General features: G+C 38.5%; 1 protein-coding gene across 3 annotated transcripts; it reads right to left on the minus strand.

Moving 5' to 3' along the window:
• Positions 1-3,201: 3,201 nt before the first annotated feature.
• Positions 3,202-16,662, minus strand: per1a (period circadian clock 1a). Of its 3 annotated transcripts, none has more exons than XM_082157484.1 (20): positions 16,509-16,662; positions 14,266-14,724; positions 13,267-13,520; positions 13,061-13,182; positions 12,766-12,967; positions 11,358-11,552; positions 10,551-10,629; positions 10,355-10,461; positions 10,109-10,262; positions 9,678-9,921; positions 8,894-9,002; positions 8,666-8,807; positions 8,369-8,487; positions 8,016-8,183; positions 7,578-7,895; positions 6,533-7,488; positions 6,263-6,452; positions 5,891-6,074; positions 5,148-5,298; positions 3,202-4,804 (listed from the first exon to the last, which is right to left on the minus strand). In XM_082157484.1, exons 2-20 carry the CDS (start codon positions 14,568-14,570, stop codon positions 4,604-4,606), a joined length of 4,200 nt encoding a protein of 1,399 aa, XP_082013610.1. In that variant the 5' UTR covers positions 14,571-14,724; positions 16,509-16,662; the 3' UTR covers positions 3,202-4,603. The 3 variants fall into 3 exon arrangements, with proteins under 3 accessions (XP_082013610.1, XP_082013609.1, XP_082013608.1); XM_082157483.1 differs by having other exon boundaries at positions 8,666-8,804; positions 12,721-12,967; XM_082157482.1 differs by having other exon boundaries at positions 12,721-12,967.
• Between the last annotated feature and the right edge of the window lie 228 nt (positions 16,663-16,890).

The following is a 16,890-nucleotide window of genomic DNA, read 5'->3' on the forward strand; positions in this document are numbered from 1 at the left end:
AGTTAAACACACAAATACACACATGACACTAAAATAATGCAATAAACATTAAAGGTAGGGTAGGCAATTTCGGAGAGACTAGCAATAACAAGCTAGCTTTGAAAGCATAAGATCCCACCCAGAGTCTGCAATGCGCCGTTAAATGAAATTAAATTACCTCATGTCTAAAAGCACATAACATACAATAATAATGACCGTAAAACAAGTACAGACCTCTTACTTGTACCACCTGACTGCTGCAGATCAATCTCGGCATTGATAGTGTTGACATAGAAATGCATAAATCCGAGTCTGAGGACGTGAACAGATCCGGAAAGAATGTCATGGGTTGACATCTCGTAATTACGGTGCGTGAACGCAGCACACGCTCGTTGTTTTGGTTCAGGAGGAACTGTAAAAGGCGGCTGCTGTTTGTTTGTGGCACTCGGTGGCTAGGTGCGCGGAGGTGTGGGAATACATATGTTGACAATCAGGTAGGACATCGTATCATTGCATTCAGACCAAGTGCAATGATTGGACGAAAATGTTTTGGTCCTGAGACTTCCACAGAAGATATACGTACATGTTTTGTATAGTTTCAGTATAACAAAAAGTGTTTATAAACAATTGCCTACCCTACCTTTAATTTAACAACATAAAACCCTAATGTACATTATTGATAACAAAAAAGGTAGCATTTTACAATAACTGGGTAAAAGGTACTATCCCTGAACCCACTCCTAAACCTAACCCTAACCCCTGTAGTTACCTTATATTACCCAGTACTTTCTTAGGCAAGTACACATAAGTACACACACTGTAAAATAAAGTGCAACCCAAAAAACTATAGAAACATAATTATTTAAATGAAAAACTATCAAATGTGAGGTGTCACATAGGGAAATATGGAAATGTCAATTTATGTTTTTTCACTGACGAATTATCCTATGAAATGTCCTGTTAGATTTATTATAGCTTTTCACAGTATAGCTACTTACTGTTAACCAATTAGCAGGTTTTTATCGTAGCATTTTTGCAGTTTTATTTTAAAAATTATGATCATGTTTTACAGTGAACAATTGCTTTGTGTGAGGAACAGACATATGTAACCGAGTATGTCATTATTGACAAAAAATATATATATATAGGGAGAGACCGGGGACAGTTGCAACAGGGGATGGTTGCAACATTTCATTTTTCTCCAATCAGAAACAAGCTAGAGTGATGACACTTATACTGTACATGCACAGTTAGACCCTCCACCCACCAAGAAGACAGTAGACATATTCAACTTCTGCTGCTGCATTTATTGAACAAAACTTGTTTTGGAGGTATGAAAGTAAATCTTTTCATGAGATATATTTTTGTCATACTGTCCTGAAATTTTGTATGAATTAATCAAAACTTACTTCGTTTGAATTATTGTTTTGTTGACTTCTAAGTGCCATGGTTAGCATGTGTCAAAGTCAGTGTGTCTAGCAGGCATATGATGTTCTGTCATGGATGATAGGGTTGGGGACGGTTGCAACATGTTATAAATTGCATGTTTAATAAAAGTTTGTTGCATTGCAAATTGTTAAATTCTTCCTGTCTGACACTGAAATATGGAGAGATTGAATACCATCTGTAACTCCTGCACACTGAATCTATGTAGGCCTATGTTCTACACATGAACAAACAAAACTCAATAACTGTTATTTGATAAATATGACTAAATAAATAAATAATAGGCTACAATAATATTATTGAAATAAATAATACTATAATATTATAGTAGGCCTAAAACAGTTCATATTTTCAGAATTCTTTGCTCATTGAGACAAAAAGCTTAAGTTAATTAATGAAATTTAAGGTATTTTTAACATGTTGCAACCGTCCCTGGATTGTGTTGCAACTGTCCCCTGGGTCGGGGTCAGTTGCAACATCTGACTTCTTCCATTCAAATAAATACTGTGAACGATATGTCATAAATAATCATCTTTAAATGGTATGGGTAATTAGCAGACAGATGCAAGTTTAATATATACAAATTTGGTTGGTCTAGTCCAAATAGTCTCTGAGTAATTGAGAGAAATGCAAAAAGTGTTGCAACTGTCCCCGGTCTCCCCCTATGTTGCAACCGGTTTCAAATTTCATAAGTGCTTCAGAAGATTAACTTATATTCAGTAACAAAATTTAAGAGCCAATGATGTTTAGTGTTACTGATGTCAAATATGGCACCATGTATTGACTTAAGCCGGGGACACAATTAACGACTGTAAGGCAGATTATTAATGTAATTTCATACTTACGACTGATAATGCCCAAACGCGCTGAGTCAGAGACAGTTGCGTTCAGTCTGTGTTAACAGTCTGTTTAAAATTTGCTCCAGTCATTGGAAACAGTCTGTAAGAATGTTTCAGCTAGTCGTTAAGTGTGGCATTAGGGTGCCTTTTGGAGCTTGACACCTCACAAGCTCTTTCGTTGTAGGAACAGCATGAACATTCTTCAGAATATCTTCTTATGTGTTTAATGAAAGAAAGAAAACAAGTTTGGAATGACATGAGGGTGATCAAATGACATTAATGGGTGATCATTTTCTTTAACATATGTCATGTAATTCATGAAATTCATTATATTAAAAATCTGTTAAAAAGAGTGGATATGAATGAAACACATCATACACAAACAGCTTGTTGGAATGTGTCATGCCACTACAGACATCTCCTCTCTCATTATGGTTTGAACATGAAACCTTCTATCACACAAAGTCAACAACAAACAGCTCATTGCTTCTCTATATCTCAGGTTTTTCAGAGAGTTCTATGTAAATATTCATAGAGATCAACAAGGAGAGCTTACAGAAACCTGTCAGTTTTGCTAATCTGGAGATATGGAGACGAGAGCCATGAGACAGTCTGAACTGCATTCTTGAGCTGGAGAAAACTACAGATTTAAGCTTTAAAAAGTAGACAGGAAAAGTGGAATGCTTTCTCCTTATGTCACCTTAGACACATATTTCAGTTGGGCTGTGAAAACAGTTTTCCTTTGGAAAATGAAAGAGGAGTCAAAATCTTGGAAATATTTGATTTGGGTGAACATAATTCAAAGCAAAGCTTGAAGAGACAATTGTGGATGTTACCAGATATGTTACAATGCGCCCTCTAGTGGCTATGAAGATCAATTCAGTCATGTTACCAAAAAAATTAATAATAATAATAATTAAAACATCAGATGGTCAAATCAGATTACTAAAAACATAACATGTATTTATTTAGTTTAAAAGTAGAAAAATACAATATTCAAGCATGTTTGAGTAAAAAAATTTGAATCAAGGACTTGGCAAATGTACAAAATCAATTGACAATTCCTGCACATTAAACAGAAACTTTAAACAGAACTGTACTGCATGTAAACTGATTGGGCCTGTCTGCTTTCACAGAAAAGCTTTTGAAAAACCCTCGCTGACAAATCTGAGGGAAACAGAAAACGAGGGAAATAGCTGTCTACAAAATTCTAATTATTATATATATTTTTTAAATATATAATAGAGTCCTGCATTTGTTGAGGAACTGAACAAGACATTGGATGCAAAAAAAGGTACACATAGACTATTCTTGTGCTTCTATGGACCATCTAGTGAAACAAAGGGATTGTCAAGCTCATCCGTGAGGCTTTTAGAAGTAAATACATCTCTATTCAAAATCCATTAATTTACATTTTATGGACTTAAAAGTATCAAAAGCACCTTCGAATACATTGTTTTGTAAACCATATCCAGTTGTTTGAATATGAACAAATAAATAAATCTTAACACTACCAGTAAAAAATGTTGTTTGTGATGGACTGGTGATGTGAGCGCAAATGCTTTTAGCTAAGGAAACTTAATTTTGTGTGTTATTGTATTTTGATTGTCTAAGATTGCAATATATAAACAGACATTTGAAGGTAAATATCGTATAACGGGACAATGGACTTGCAATGCATTGGCAACTTGGTTAGAGAATGTTTCTGGCCATACCTCTTTTCAACCAAAATAGTTTGTGTTTCGGTGCCATAATTCCTGGGAATCGTTCAGAACGGTTTGAGAATTGATACACAGTGTCTGTAAAAAGGGCTATGAATGTCAGACTGTCTTATTTCAAATTTATGTGAAATCAGTAAATTCCTGGTCCAACTGTTCATAATTCTATAAACTCAATAACTCATGGTTAGAAGAACTGCCTGTAATAGGAAGAGGTCACATGGTGTCATGAATAATTCTGAAACAACGCCTGTCATAGGATAAGTCCAGGCAGGCTCATGAATAATTATAAGAACCTGGAAGCAGAATATAGTGCAACAATGTACTAACATCCACCACGTGCAACAGGTTAACATCTCAAAACATATTCCTTTTAAGCTATACAAACAAAAAGAAAGTCTTTCCCTTCTTCTCTCTATTGTTCAGAATGATATACTGATTGAACTGACATCATCTGAGAGGATAAAAGTTCATAAATCTTTCACACTTTCAGCTTGGTCCAAATTCAACTTGGTCCTAAAAGTCTATGAGGCAGCAGCACAACCAATCACTGTCCAGCAGTCAGTAGTCCCTCTTCACTTTCGCTGATTATGTCACTTCCACCTCCTCCATGGCCCACTCCTACGTGCTCGTGCTGGCCTGATTGTCTATCTGTTCACAATCAGATGAAGGGGGGCTCAAGGGAAAGGCTGTTTCTGCAGTGATAAGTTTATCTTGTTGTTTGGCCTCTTCTCTCAAAACCATGCTGAGATCCATCTCATGAAATTCCAATTCGAATGGAGGAGTCAAGAAATCTGGAGGAGTTGCACATCCTGTGCAAGACTGTGAAGAAAAGTGTGAAGCACATTAGAGACGTTAAAGATGTTAGCATGTTGCTAAGCTAACACTCTAAAAGTTAGAAAAATGCACTACCACACAAATGTTGGGTAAAAGTCTTTTTTTTTTCAGTACTTCAGAACACTATATATTTAGAGTTGACATTTCCTTCGTACACCATCTTGAATTAAAATGTTGAATGAGCCTGTTGCAAGGCATTCTGGGTAATTACCTCATTTGTGAAAGATACATGCAGTGAGACCTGCATCAGAATCTGACCAGAACTAGAAAGCAGCAAAATGTTGGTACAGACTTTGCGTCATTTTTGTTAAGAACTCACTGTACTCACTGTAATGTTGATGGCTTTTGGTAGGCAGCCCGTTTGAATCCAGGGGTGGACCTGAGTTAACTCTTTCTTCTGCTCTTCAGTAAAGTGAGGCTGATGGTTCTGAACAGCTTTCAGGGCGTCTCTGTCTTCTTTCAATACTGAGTCTCGGTCTCTGTACACATACACATTCAAATGAATGTACTCTATCTTCTTGCAGAGTTTAAGCTACACTTAAAGGTAAAAAAAAATCTTTGTCAGGGAGGGAAAAAGGTAGAAAAATATGAAATTGCCCAGTGAGTCAGTTTTATTCTCACCAAATTTGCTTTGTAATTATAGTAACGAAACTCATAATTAAAGGGTCGTTCACCCAAAATTTTTTATTCTGTCATTAATTACTCACCCTCATGTCGTTCCAAAACCGTAAGACCTTCATTCATCTTCGGAACACAAATGAAGATATTTTTGATAAAATCTGAGAGCTTTCTGTCCCTCCATTGACAGCAACGTCATTGCAACTTTCAAGGCCCAGAAAGGTGGTAAAGACATAGTAAAAATAGTCCATGTGACTACAGTAGTTACGGGTTTGGAACGACATGAGGTTGAGTAATTAATGACAGATTTCACATTTTTGGATTAATTAACCCTTTAAGGACTTTTTTTTTTTTTTACCTAAATTAAATACACCACAACAAGCTAATCATGGTATATAAGAGACAAAGTTGTAAGAACAGGTTTGGAAGTAACTTTAGTAAAAATGGCCTTACTTGATGGGAATCTGGTATGTCATCATAACCTTTTCATCTGTGTTAGCCATGAGGAGCCAGATGGGGTCCTGCAGGACAAAATTTATGAACTGTTCCCCTCCCAGATCCCCAGGTGCTGGTTTATGAGTGTGATCATTCTCTGACGAGTCAATGCTTCCAAAGTACTTGCTTGTATTACTGCTCCCTGAGATAAAATAAATAAATAAATTGTAACTGCATTGAAAAGAGAAACCAGTACAATTCTTAAAAATGTCTTCATTTTTGTTCACAGAAGAAAAGTCATACAGGTTTGTAAAGACATGAGGGTGAGTATTGGTGAGTTTGGGTGATCTATAACTTTAAGAATGAAGCATACATGAGTAAATTACTCACTAGTGCCACTTCCAGATGTGCTACACCCATTTGATCCAGAGGCAAATGACCCAGACCCAGACCCAGACCCTGAAGACCGAGAGCCTGAGGCGGCGGAGCCAGTTCCTGAGCGGGAGTCCTCTTGCAGCAGTAGGTCCAGCATGTCACTGGAGGTCGACATGGAGTCCTGGTTTGACTCATTGACTTCATGCTAAAAGAGGTTAACTCAAAGTTAGCCAAGAAGCAAGGTAATTAAAAACAAATGAGTTTAAAACGGTTCTTAATTCTTACGCTGTTATTTGGTTTGGCATCTTTGGTGTTGCTGCGATTGCAGGAATTCGGCACCACAGTCCCACCTACTTGTGTTGTGCCTACTCCTGGGGGTGGAGTCTGTAGCGTAGCATCTGTTCCGTTGCTTGGCAGTTCCTCAAGTTGTAGAAGATTGAGTGGGGAGGAGCATCGGGACTGAAAAAGAGGGGATCCGGTCCCTTCTCTCTCGCCAGCCTGTTGCCCGGTGGACTGGGGTGTGCTGGAACGAGACTGTCCATGTAGTGTAGTGTTGGAATTTCCTGCTGGCACTGATGGAGAGTTGGGGAAAATGAAAGGGGGATTTGGGTTGTAGAACTGCTGGGGAATCACTGCAGGCATAGTGGGATTCATTTGAGAGCCCAATGGATGTAACTGCCCTACTGCAGGATTAAACAATGGTATACCCGGGTTCATTTGAACAAAAGAGCAAGGGAACTGGCCCAAGGGGTTCATCTGGACAGGCAGTTGCCCACTGAGCTGCAAGTTGGCTGGGTTCAACTGTGGTCCTGGATTACCAAGTTGTGGAAAAATATAGTTGGGCATCATGAAGGTGACTGGTGGCATCACTGGAGGAAAGCCTTGCATGGGGAACCTAGGAACTCCTGCTTGCAAGGAATGATCCATTCCCATCTGGGGCATCAAGAAAGGTGACGAAATGGGAAACATGTGCATGTAGCCTGGTGGAACGGAGGACATCACGGGAGCACCACTGGTCTGCGATGTCACAGATGGTTGCCAAGATGTGGAAGAGTGCTGAATTGAGGGAAAGTCAGGTCTTATTGCTGCAGGATTAGATCCACTATAGGGGCCAGATCCAGAGAGGGAGGGAATGTCCGGAATGTTGTCTTCTATTTGGTGTTTCCGTTTTTTCCCACCTCTGCCATGCCGACGACTGTTGCTGTTATCTACAGAAGGATAGTTCTGGGAGCTATTCACTCCTAGACAGAACAAGCCAAATAATAAGGGCGTAAGTAAAGGAAGTCAGACAGACAAATGCAACCTATTAACAACTATACAATGCTGTTACCTTTTGTCCCAGGTGTAGACGTGCTTCTGCGCTGTGGTGGCTCGCTGGGTTGGACCATCCGCAGCTGGCTGATGTCTCTAAAGCGGTTGAGGAAGGCTTGCTCTTCTTGCTGGGTGTGTGTGGATAACATCGCCTTTGTGAGGCCCTTTCCTGCACTTCCTCCACCTCTTCTCTCCTTCTCCTTTTCTTTCTCGGGAACAGCAGCAGTGGGGGACGGGGTCTGCTGAGGGTTCACAGGCATGGCAGAGGCAACAGCAGAGGGTGGAAATAACGTGGAAGGTGTTGGGGTGGTTGGTGGCTCCTCCATCATAACAATGTCTGGATGTAGATCGAACAGAGGAGATTGCTTGCTTTTGCACAGTCTGACATTTAATGAAATATAAGACATACCATGTATAGGGCGGTGACAAGAATATACTGGAAAAAAAGTGTTCATACCTGATTCAGGTGGCTTCTTATCACCAACGTGAACGATGGTGCTGCTGAAACTGCACTGGGAAGTGGCAGACACAACGCTTTCTGCCTTACAGTGCAGAGCCAGAGGGGTTAGGGGGTGTCCTGGTGCTGCAGGGACAACCTTTGACCCCTCAGTCACCACAAGAGTCTCTGATATGTCAAAAGAGAAGAGTGAACTTCAGCTACACAGAGAACATTCACAGACATCAGTTGACACGGAAAGAATTCCAATAGTGATCGATTGTATGAGTCTTCCTCTCCGTCCCTTACTTTCTGAATACTTATAGGATGTTTTGGGTAAATATCCCATTACCCTTTAGCAATCCATTACTCACCTTCGGTTGCTCCAGCTTCTTCCCTTTGTTTATCATCGTCAGAGGTAGAAGAGGTTGTATAGGAAGATGAGCCACACTTCCTCTTCACTGTGCCAGGGACATTAAAGCTCTCCAGATATCTGAACAACACAGTGAAAAACATGAGACCACAAATATCCAATAAACAAACTTCAAACATAAACCTATAAAACATCTTTTGTCTCTTCAAATAAGATAAAATTGGAGAAATAAAAATAAATTCACACAAAACAAATCCCCAAATCCTGGTACAAGCAGAAACATAAGTGAGAAAATCACCGTATGATGCTGTCCAGACAGTTGATCTGCTGGTATGAGTAGATGGTGGGCAGCTCCTTCCTAGGTGGACTTGACAGTGCTAAACCTGCCAGACCTTCTCTAGCAGAGGCATCTGCTGTGTCTGCTGCCTTTGCCAGTGCTTCTGAAATATGACAGCAATCATGTCGTGACCTCAGACTAAAGAGATGAAGTCAGGTCATTATTATTTGACATATTCGCAATGTTTACCTAAGCTACCCTGTTTGAGAGCTGGTGGTCGGTTTCGGGATTCAATGAAGACTTGCTGTCCGCTGGCCTTTACCATGTGCATGTCTTTACAAATCTGCTCAAACGTCATCTAGGAAGAAATAAATGAGGAAATAAAGGTTGACATGGTGCATTCTATACAAGGGTATATAATAACATTCATACAAGTGAAAATTATAAGGAATTTCACTAGTCCAAATAATTTTGGGGATAAACATGTACACTACCATTCAAAGGCTTTTTTTAAGTAATGAATACTTTTATTCAACAAGGACACATTAAATTGATCAAAAAAAGAGAAAGAAAGACATTTATAATGATAAAAATGTTTTCTATTTCAAATGAATGCTTTTGAACTTTCTAATAATCAAACAATCCAGAAAATAATGTATCATGGTTTCCACAAATATATTAAACAGCACAACTGTTTTCAAAATTGATCATTTTGTTTCTTGAGCACCAAATAAGCATATTAGAATGATTATTAGAACAATATTAGAATGATAATGGAAATTCAGCTTTGGCGTTACAGGAAAAAAATACATTTTAAATTGTAATAATATTTCACAATATTACTGTTTTTACTGTACAATTTACTGTATTTTTAATCAGCCATGGTGATCATAAAAGATTACTTTCAAAAACATTATAAAAATTGTAAAGACCCCAACCTTGTGAACGGTAGTGTATGCTTGTTTTTATTTCATTATGTAATGTTAAATGCTGTAACGTGTATGTCTGGATTGATAATGATAAACATTCTCACTGGTTTCCTGGGCTTCATCTGGTCCTCGGAAGCATGTCCGTTACTCTCAGAGGAGGAAGTGGCACCTTGCTGGTGCTCGTGTGAGCCGCTGCTCCCCAAGCTGCCGTATCCCTGTGAGCTGCCGGCATGAATGGGCTGCACCAGGTACCTGTGGATCAACTCGTTCAGCTGCGGCACATCTGGGGACATGGTTCTCACCTCCCCGCCCTCCAGGGCAGTGAACACGTCCTCGTTCAATGGACTCCTACAGAAAGGAAGAGACGGTAGACAAGCTTTGTGAAACCACTTAACAGTAGATTAGCTCGTATGAGTGCATGCCCATGCAGAACATACTATCATCATGCCAGAGGGCGTTGCTATGTGGTTGCTGGGACTTAGATTTTTCCTTTAAAGCTGTATGATTTAAGGAGAAAAACTGTGCAGCCACTTACGTTCGAACTTTGTGGCGTCCCACTATGAAAGCCACCTTCCTGCTCCAGGGGTTGATGAAGGATGACCAGCTGGTGTCGAGAGTCAGGTACTCCCCACTTTGTGCACGCATACGCAGGGGCGAGTGGTCAAATGGCTGCCCTGCAAACTGGATAACTGATGAAGAAAGGACGAAAACTAGATCAAAGAATTCCGCTGCACAAATATTCACCATTGAATTGTGTCTGCGTCTAGAATGACCGACTCACTTTTCTTGTGAATGGCAACCATAAGGAGTCTGTCTTCTGGATGCAAGTAAATAAGCACCGGTTTCCCAACCAAGTCCTGAGGCATGTAACCAAGTAACGGCACTGCCCTGCAAATGAGAGAGGAGGAGGTTTATGTAACTGTTCAAAAGAGACATGGCTGGTAAAAATGTGAGACAGCTCTAGGCAAAATGCGAACCTTTCATCAATCTCTTGAAAGAGACAGTTTGGGGTGTGACTGGTGGTAAAAATTCTCTTATCTGCTGGGATACGAGGTGCTGTCATGTGAAAAACAGAAAAATATAAGAACAGACACAAAACAACAGAGAGCACATGATTATTTTATCATGGTGTGTCAATATTACATACTACATACAGTAAGGGTGATTTTTCAATTAAGGGCATTTGACAAGTAATTACAGAGACACATTTTAAATGTTTAAAGCTATTATAATCTATCAGACCAGTTTCTCGTCAACATGCGTAGTGTATTTAAGTGTTAAACTTAAGATTAAGCTTTCATAACAGTGAGATTGGGTTCCACACAGTAAGTACACAACCATTCAAGTTTGAGGTCTGTAAGATTTCAAGACTCCATTTATTTAATAAAAAATACAGTAAATATTGTGAAACATTATTACAATTTCTATTTGAATATATTTTAAAATGTAGTTTATTCCTGTGATGGTAAAACTGAATTTTCAGTGTCGTATGATCCTTCAGAAATCATTATAATATGCTGAGCTGGTGCTTAAGACACATTTCTTATTATTATCAATGTTGATAACAGTTGTGCTGCTTAATATTTTTGTAAAAACCATGATACATTTTTTCAGGATTCTTTGATGAATAGGAAGTTCAAAAGACCAGCATTTATTTTAAATAGAAAACTTTTGTAGCATTATAAATGTTGAATAAAAGCATACATTTCCTTAAATTTTTTTTTTAAACCTTACTGACCCCAAACTTCTGAATGGTAGTGTATTTGACATTGACAGTGTCTTACCCTCGTAGCCAGAGTGAACTCTCTCAGCAATGAGGAGGCAGCAGGGCTCAGGTTGGGATGTGTCGGAGTCCCTCAGGGTTAGCTGATATGGCGTGAGACGGAAGGGGTAATACTTCACTTCATTACCGTCACTGTCCCTACCTCTGCTGATCCGACAAAACATTGACTTTTCCTCGGCACAGTCCACCTGTGAGGCTGTACAAAAATGGAGCTTTAATAAATACTCATTTTTCCCAGTGTAAAAACATTACAGCCAATCAGAACTTGCTGTTTAAAATTATTGATGCTTAAAATGTACACTTAATTTCTGAGCTACTGCCATCTGTTTGTGTCAACAGCAGTGTTGTTTTAGTATCTTTGATATACTAATAGTTATTAATATTTTGAATCTATTTTTATATATATATATACACATATATATATAGTCATTTTGTTGTTTTTGTCATTTTATTGATTTTTATATCAGTTTTAGTTTGAGATATTTTAGTATTTCAAGTTAAACTAAATGAAAATAACAAATGTTGCCTAGGCAAGATGATATAAAATAAGTTTAATATTTGATTTGATTTCAGTTAACGTTTATTTTATTTTAAGTAACGCAAATGTTTTTATGGTTTTAGTTTTAGTTAATGATAATAACCCTGGTCAGCATCCTGGACTAGCGATGTTTGCCCGCATCAGGGCAGGAATACCTGGTTGGAAGAGGAAGGGTGGGGGTGGAGTATTTGTAGAGACCTGTTATTATTTTCTGTTACCAATTCCATTTGGTACCAGTAGTGATATAGAAATTACATACTGCACCTTTAAAATACACCTTTGTGGGACACGATATTGTGTGAGACAGAGTTCAATTAAAAATAAGATAATATCGCTAAAATGTCAAAAAGACAGTCAAGCATATATTCATTTTTCATATCCGGGAGTAAAGCTGATGGTGTTTCTGATCAAAAGAGATAATGAGAAGATGGAACTACACCACTGGACAATTCTACTAATACTAATCAGCATAGCGGGAGACACGAGCAACGGGTGTTAGATTAGTCAGAAATCAAAGAGGCGACGACGTTGTTGGTGAGAGAGAATATCACTGATCAACTGAATGACATTTGGTCTCAACGTAGCTAAATACGTGACAGAATAATAAAACAGGCTGTAGTTAGGGCCATGCAGAAACTTGTGAATGATGCTCTTATTTAGTTGTGCTAGTACCACCATTTAGTGACGTCATTGTACGTTTGGGGAAATCTGAAGATGTATGGTAAGTGTCGGTCAGAGTGCCTTTTAAATGTTGTTTTTGATCAGGCAATTATTCGTTTACAAATTAAACACTGTCTGTAACTGATTTACAAAAGTTTCTACGCACTCTGCTTGGTCACTATGTTCGCACAGTCAAAAAACTTCGACATACTGGTGCCCGCGCAGGAGGACCACGTTGGCAGGCGGCTGGGAGCGGTGCTGCTGTAAAAGGTGCTGACGTCCTGAGGCGCGAGCAGCTCCGAAAACAGAGCCCCCTGAAGCCTCTCGGGTTTACAGCGCAGCAGAGAGGCCGCCTGGGATGTGATGTACACAACTTTACCAGAGAGGAATGACACTGCCACAGAGAACGTGTCCTAGGATGGAATAGAGAAAAAATAAAAGAAGTTCATTAGATTCTTCTAAAGGGTCACAGCCTGATGTGTACGACGTAACCTGTCCAGTCTTACCGTGTTTTGAAGGGTGTACTCTGATGTGATGTTGTCTAGCTCTTCGATAGTAAACGACGACAGGTCCAAACAACAACCATGGCTCTCTTCAACACTCCACTGATGGTAGTACTCTTGATTAGCTACAGAAGGTCACAACGCACCCTTTCATTGGCACACATTCCAGAACAAGGAAATGCAATTTAAGTTTTTGTTTTCTTACTCACCTCTCACTTGCTTGACACAGCTAAGCGCATACTGCAGGGAGGCTAGGGTGCTAGATCGGCCCTTCCTGTGCCGTTCCGCCGGCGTGCGGACCTTTAGCTCGCGCAGGGCCTTCAGCAGCTCTCTCTGGGTCTGCAGCCGGGCCGCCTGGTCACCGCTGGCTGATAGGGAGGTCGGCTGATCCTGCTCCGAGCTGCCACTCAAAAGACTGAATGACACCGAGCTGCTAGGAGGGGAGGGACTGTTTCCATTTGAGCTGAGGAGAGACATTTTTAATGAGGGAAATTAGCCAATATTTTTAAAACCAGTCTGTTACTAAAAATTATATAAATGATTTAATTCTGCCCTGAGCGTAGCATCCTTGTGCCTCGACCGGTTTGAACAAACAGTAACAAGACAAACCTAAATGCTGCAATTAGCTTATTAAACTTAATGTGTGAGCTATTTATATATGAATACTCCTCCCCACAGTTTTTAGCTCTTTGCTGACTAAAGTGGTTCAAAGAGAAGTAACACAGGTTTACACTTGTACATTTGGCTAAGACACATATATAAAGTGACTTTGCAAAGGCATTCAAGCTATTTTTTTCGGTATATATGTACACCCACTGTTCAAATGTTTGCGACAGACATTTATTCGTTCAAAAATACAGTAAAAACTGTAATATTGTGGAATCTAATTACATTTTAAAATAACTGTTTTCTAATTGGCAAAACTGAATTTTCAGCATCATTACTCAAGTCTTCAGTGTCACATGATCCTTTAGAAATCACTCGAATATGCTGATTTGCTGCTCAAGAAACATTTCTTATTATCAATGCAGAAAACAATTGTGCTGCTTAATGTTTTGTGGAAACTTATTTGATGAATAGAAAGTTCAAAAGCCAGCATCTACTTGAAATAGAAATCAATTTTCAACTTAAAATATTCCTTTAACCACCTGCCTACCATATAAAAGTCATTTTGAATAAATTGATTAATTGATTTAAATATCACATACCTCTTGCTTTCTGTAGTCTCTGTGGTTGAACCCTTGCCATTGTGAGAGCTGCAGGTGGATGTTTCTCGCCCCATGTGTCCTTCGCTCTCCCTCTCGGTCGAGTCATTCCCGCTGGAATGGGCATCAGTGTCGTCCGAGTGTGTTAGCTGGGGTACTGTTAGGATGTCCAGTCCGGGGCGGACGGACTGGCTGTCAGTCATTCCGGGAGAAGCATTACTGTGGGTTTCCCTTTCATCCTTATGTGTTCTTCCCGTCCCTGTACTAGTGGTACAGCTCACAGGTGTTTGGAAGTTGTCATTACTCATAATGAAGCAGAATAATTATATATATAACATCTGTTTTGTGCATCTGTAAGGACTTTCTGACAAAGCATGGCATGTGAACTCCTAGGTTATCCTAAATATCTGCTGCCCTAGTCCTGGATGTATCCGCATAATAGATCATAAAGTTGCAAACCATCTGGTGGGAAACAATAAAAACAGGATAAGCATCAACAGAACACTAAGAGATATGAATTTCAACTTTGATTTCAAGAAGAACACAGAGAACAGTGAATAAAAACAAGGTCTTCAGCATTGAACCCCTTGGTGGATAGTCAATGAAATATTTACTTTACTGAACTTTAACTTCTTACAAGTACTGTACATATTCATAGTAGCCTATATTGCACATGTGTGTTTTGATGTATTTTGTCAAAAACATTACATGCAAGTTCATAAGAAAAGTGTTGTTTTGTTTTCTAGAAAGACTATTTATAACAGGTGGATAAATGTATATTGGAAAGCGATGTGGATGGGAAAGCCATAATGCCAGAATAAAGGCCTCTGAATAAAAACAAAAGAATAATAAAGATTAAGTCTCATACCCGGCAGAGGTGGGAAAGGTTTGTCGAGTGAGAACAACAGAAACATGAATGGGAAAGTTTGCCACACCAGACATAGACAACAGACTGCAAGGGAGCAATCATTTTTTTATTAGCCTTCTCTAAAAACACACATGACATGGTCTTAGAAAATGTTTAATAAAATTCCTAGCTTTACAGATAACATCCTCAGATTTGAAATGAAGTAGGAGCAGACTTGTGGCTTCAGTTGCGTGGAAAGGGGTTAAATTAATATTTATGTTCATATATATATTAACCTTAACCTAAGAAGTGTTTATGGCTCTCTTTTCTTTCTCTGGATCATGCAGAAACTATTTCATTGCCAACACTGTGTATCCTAAATGTAAATGTAAGAGGTTTTCAGTTTAAAATTCATTTTAATTTGTAAATAAATACATAAATATTTAATACATTTGATTTCATATGTTTCTAATTAATATTAAATAGTGATTTTCTCACTGATTGTCATTTATAAGTCTAAATTAAAGTGTTAGGATTTGTTTAAAGGCTATAATAAAAAATTCAAAATGATTTTAAATATACCATGGAAACATATTGTTGTAAATAATAATTAAAATCACTAGTAGCTAAACAATTATATAACACATTCACTTCTGTATGGTATAAAAAAGATAAAAGAGTGTGACCTAAAAACACAGGATGTGTGGGAATATGCATGTGTCTGAGTTGAACTATTCAGCATGAAACTGAAATATTAGTAGTTTTCCCCCTCTTTATGTATTGTTTTTCTGTTCTCACCAGTTTTTCCTTACCCTGACAAGTATCACTTCTGTGCATCATGCATAATGAAGTAACCTTTTTGGAATGGCGCTATAAATACAACTTTATTATGGATGGAGTATAGTAAATACAATATTTAAAGTTATCAGAGTTATCTTTACAAGACTCCGTATCTTTCCTTAACAGATTTAAATATATGTGCTTATTTGAATGTGAGTCCTCTACCTGTAGACCTGTGGAATTACCTGACATCATATAAACACTGATTGGAAACGAGAAATATTTTGATACAGTCAAGCACATTAAAACCATACATAGCCTATACTACATATTTGAAACAGACAATCAAGTTAGTTATTAAAATATGCTCAAGTCAAATGACCTTATATACAATGATAATCCCAAGAGCATTCCAAAAATAACCAAATATATATATATATATATATATATATATATATATATATATATATATAATTTATTTTTTTACCAATGATCAGAGCTCCTGTTAAAGGGTTAAACGTTTTTCTTAATAAAATATTAGATTAAACTGACACTTATACACATCCAAGACTATCAACACAATAAGCAAAATATTATGACAACAAGTAGCTTTTCTTACCTTGTTAAAGTATTTCTGCTCATCCGAATTGAGGTTTAAGCTGCTTTTCAGAGCTTGTATCCGAATGACGCCAGTGCAACACAGTAGTTCAGTACAGTAACTATCTTCTTGACGGATATATTAACAACCCGTGTGCGGACACCACTATCGTTCTTGTTTTGGGAACAAATTTCACGTGTTACCAGCAACTCTCTAAACAATCTTTCGTTGGCTACTAGACTGCCATAACTCCGCCTACTGTGCATAAACCCCGCCCATCAACTTGAAATTCGCGCTGCTATTGGACATATGGGCGGGGCCTTGATTGTTCGGCTCTCCTTTGTCACGTTGTAGCAGAGCTTCCCTCTTTAACTGTGTGGACGTCGAGACGGAATTTGCACTT

The sequence above is a fragment of the Leuciscus leuciscus genome, assembly GCF_965113295.1.
Source record: "Leuciscus leuciscus genome assembly, chromosome: 24".
Taxonomy (NCBI): domain Eukaryota; kingdom Metazoa; phylum Chordata; class Actinopteri; order Cypriniformes; family Leuciscidae; genus Leuciscus; species Leuciscus leuciscus.

Bases quoted from the DNA above. Each gene is read 5' to 3' on its own strand.
- per1a (XM_082157482.1), bottom strand. From the start codon at position 14,570: ATGAGTAATGACAACTTCCAAACACCTGTGAGCTGTACCACTAGTACA. The intron at 6,453-6,532 runs GTAAGAATTAAG...AACCTCTTTTAG, and splicing joins ATGCCAAACCAAATAACAGC to CATGAAGTCAATGAGTCAAA. The intron at 5,299-5,890 runs GTAAGGCCATTT...GTATGTGTACAG, and splicing joins ACATACCAGATTCCCATCAA to AGACCGAGACTCAGTATTGA.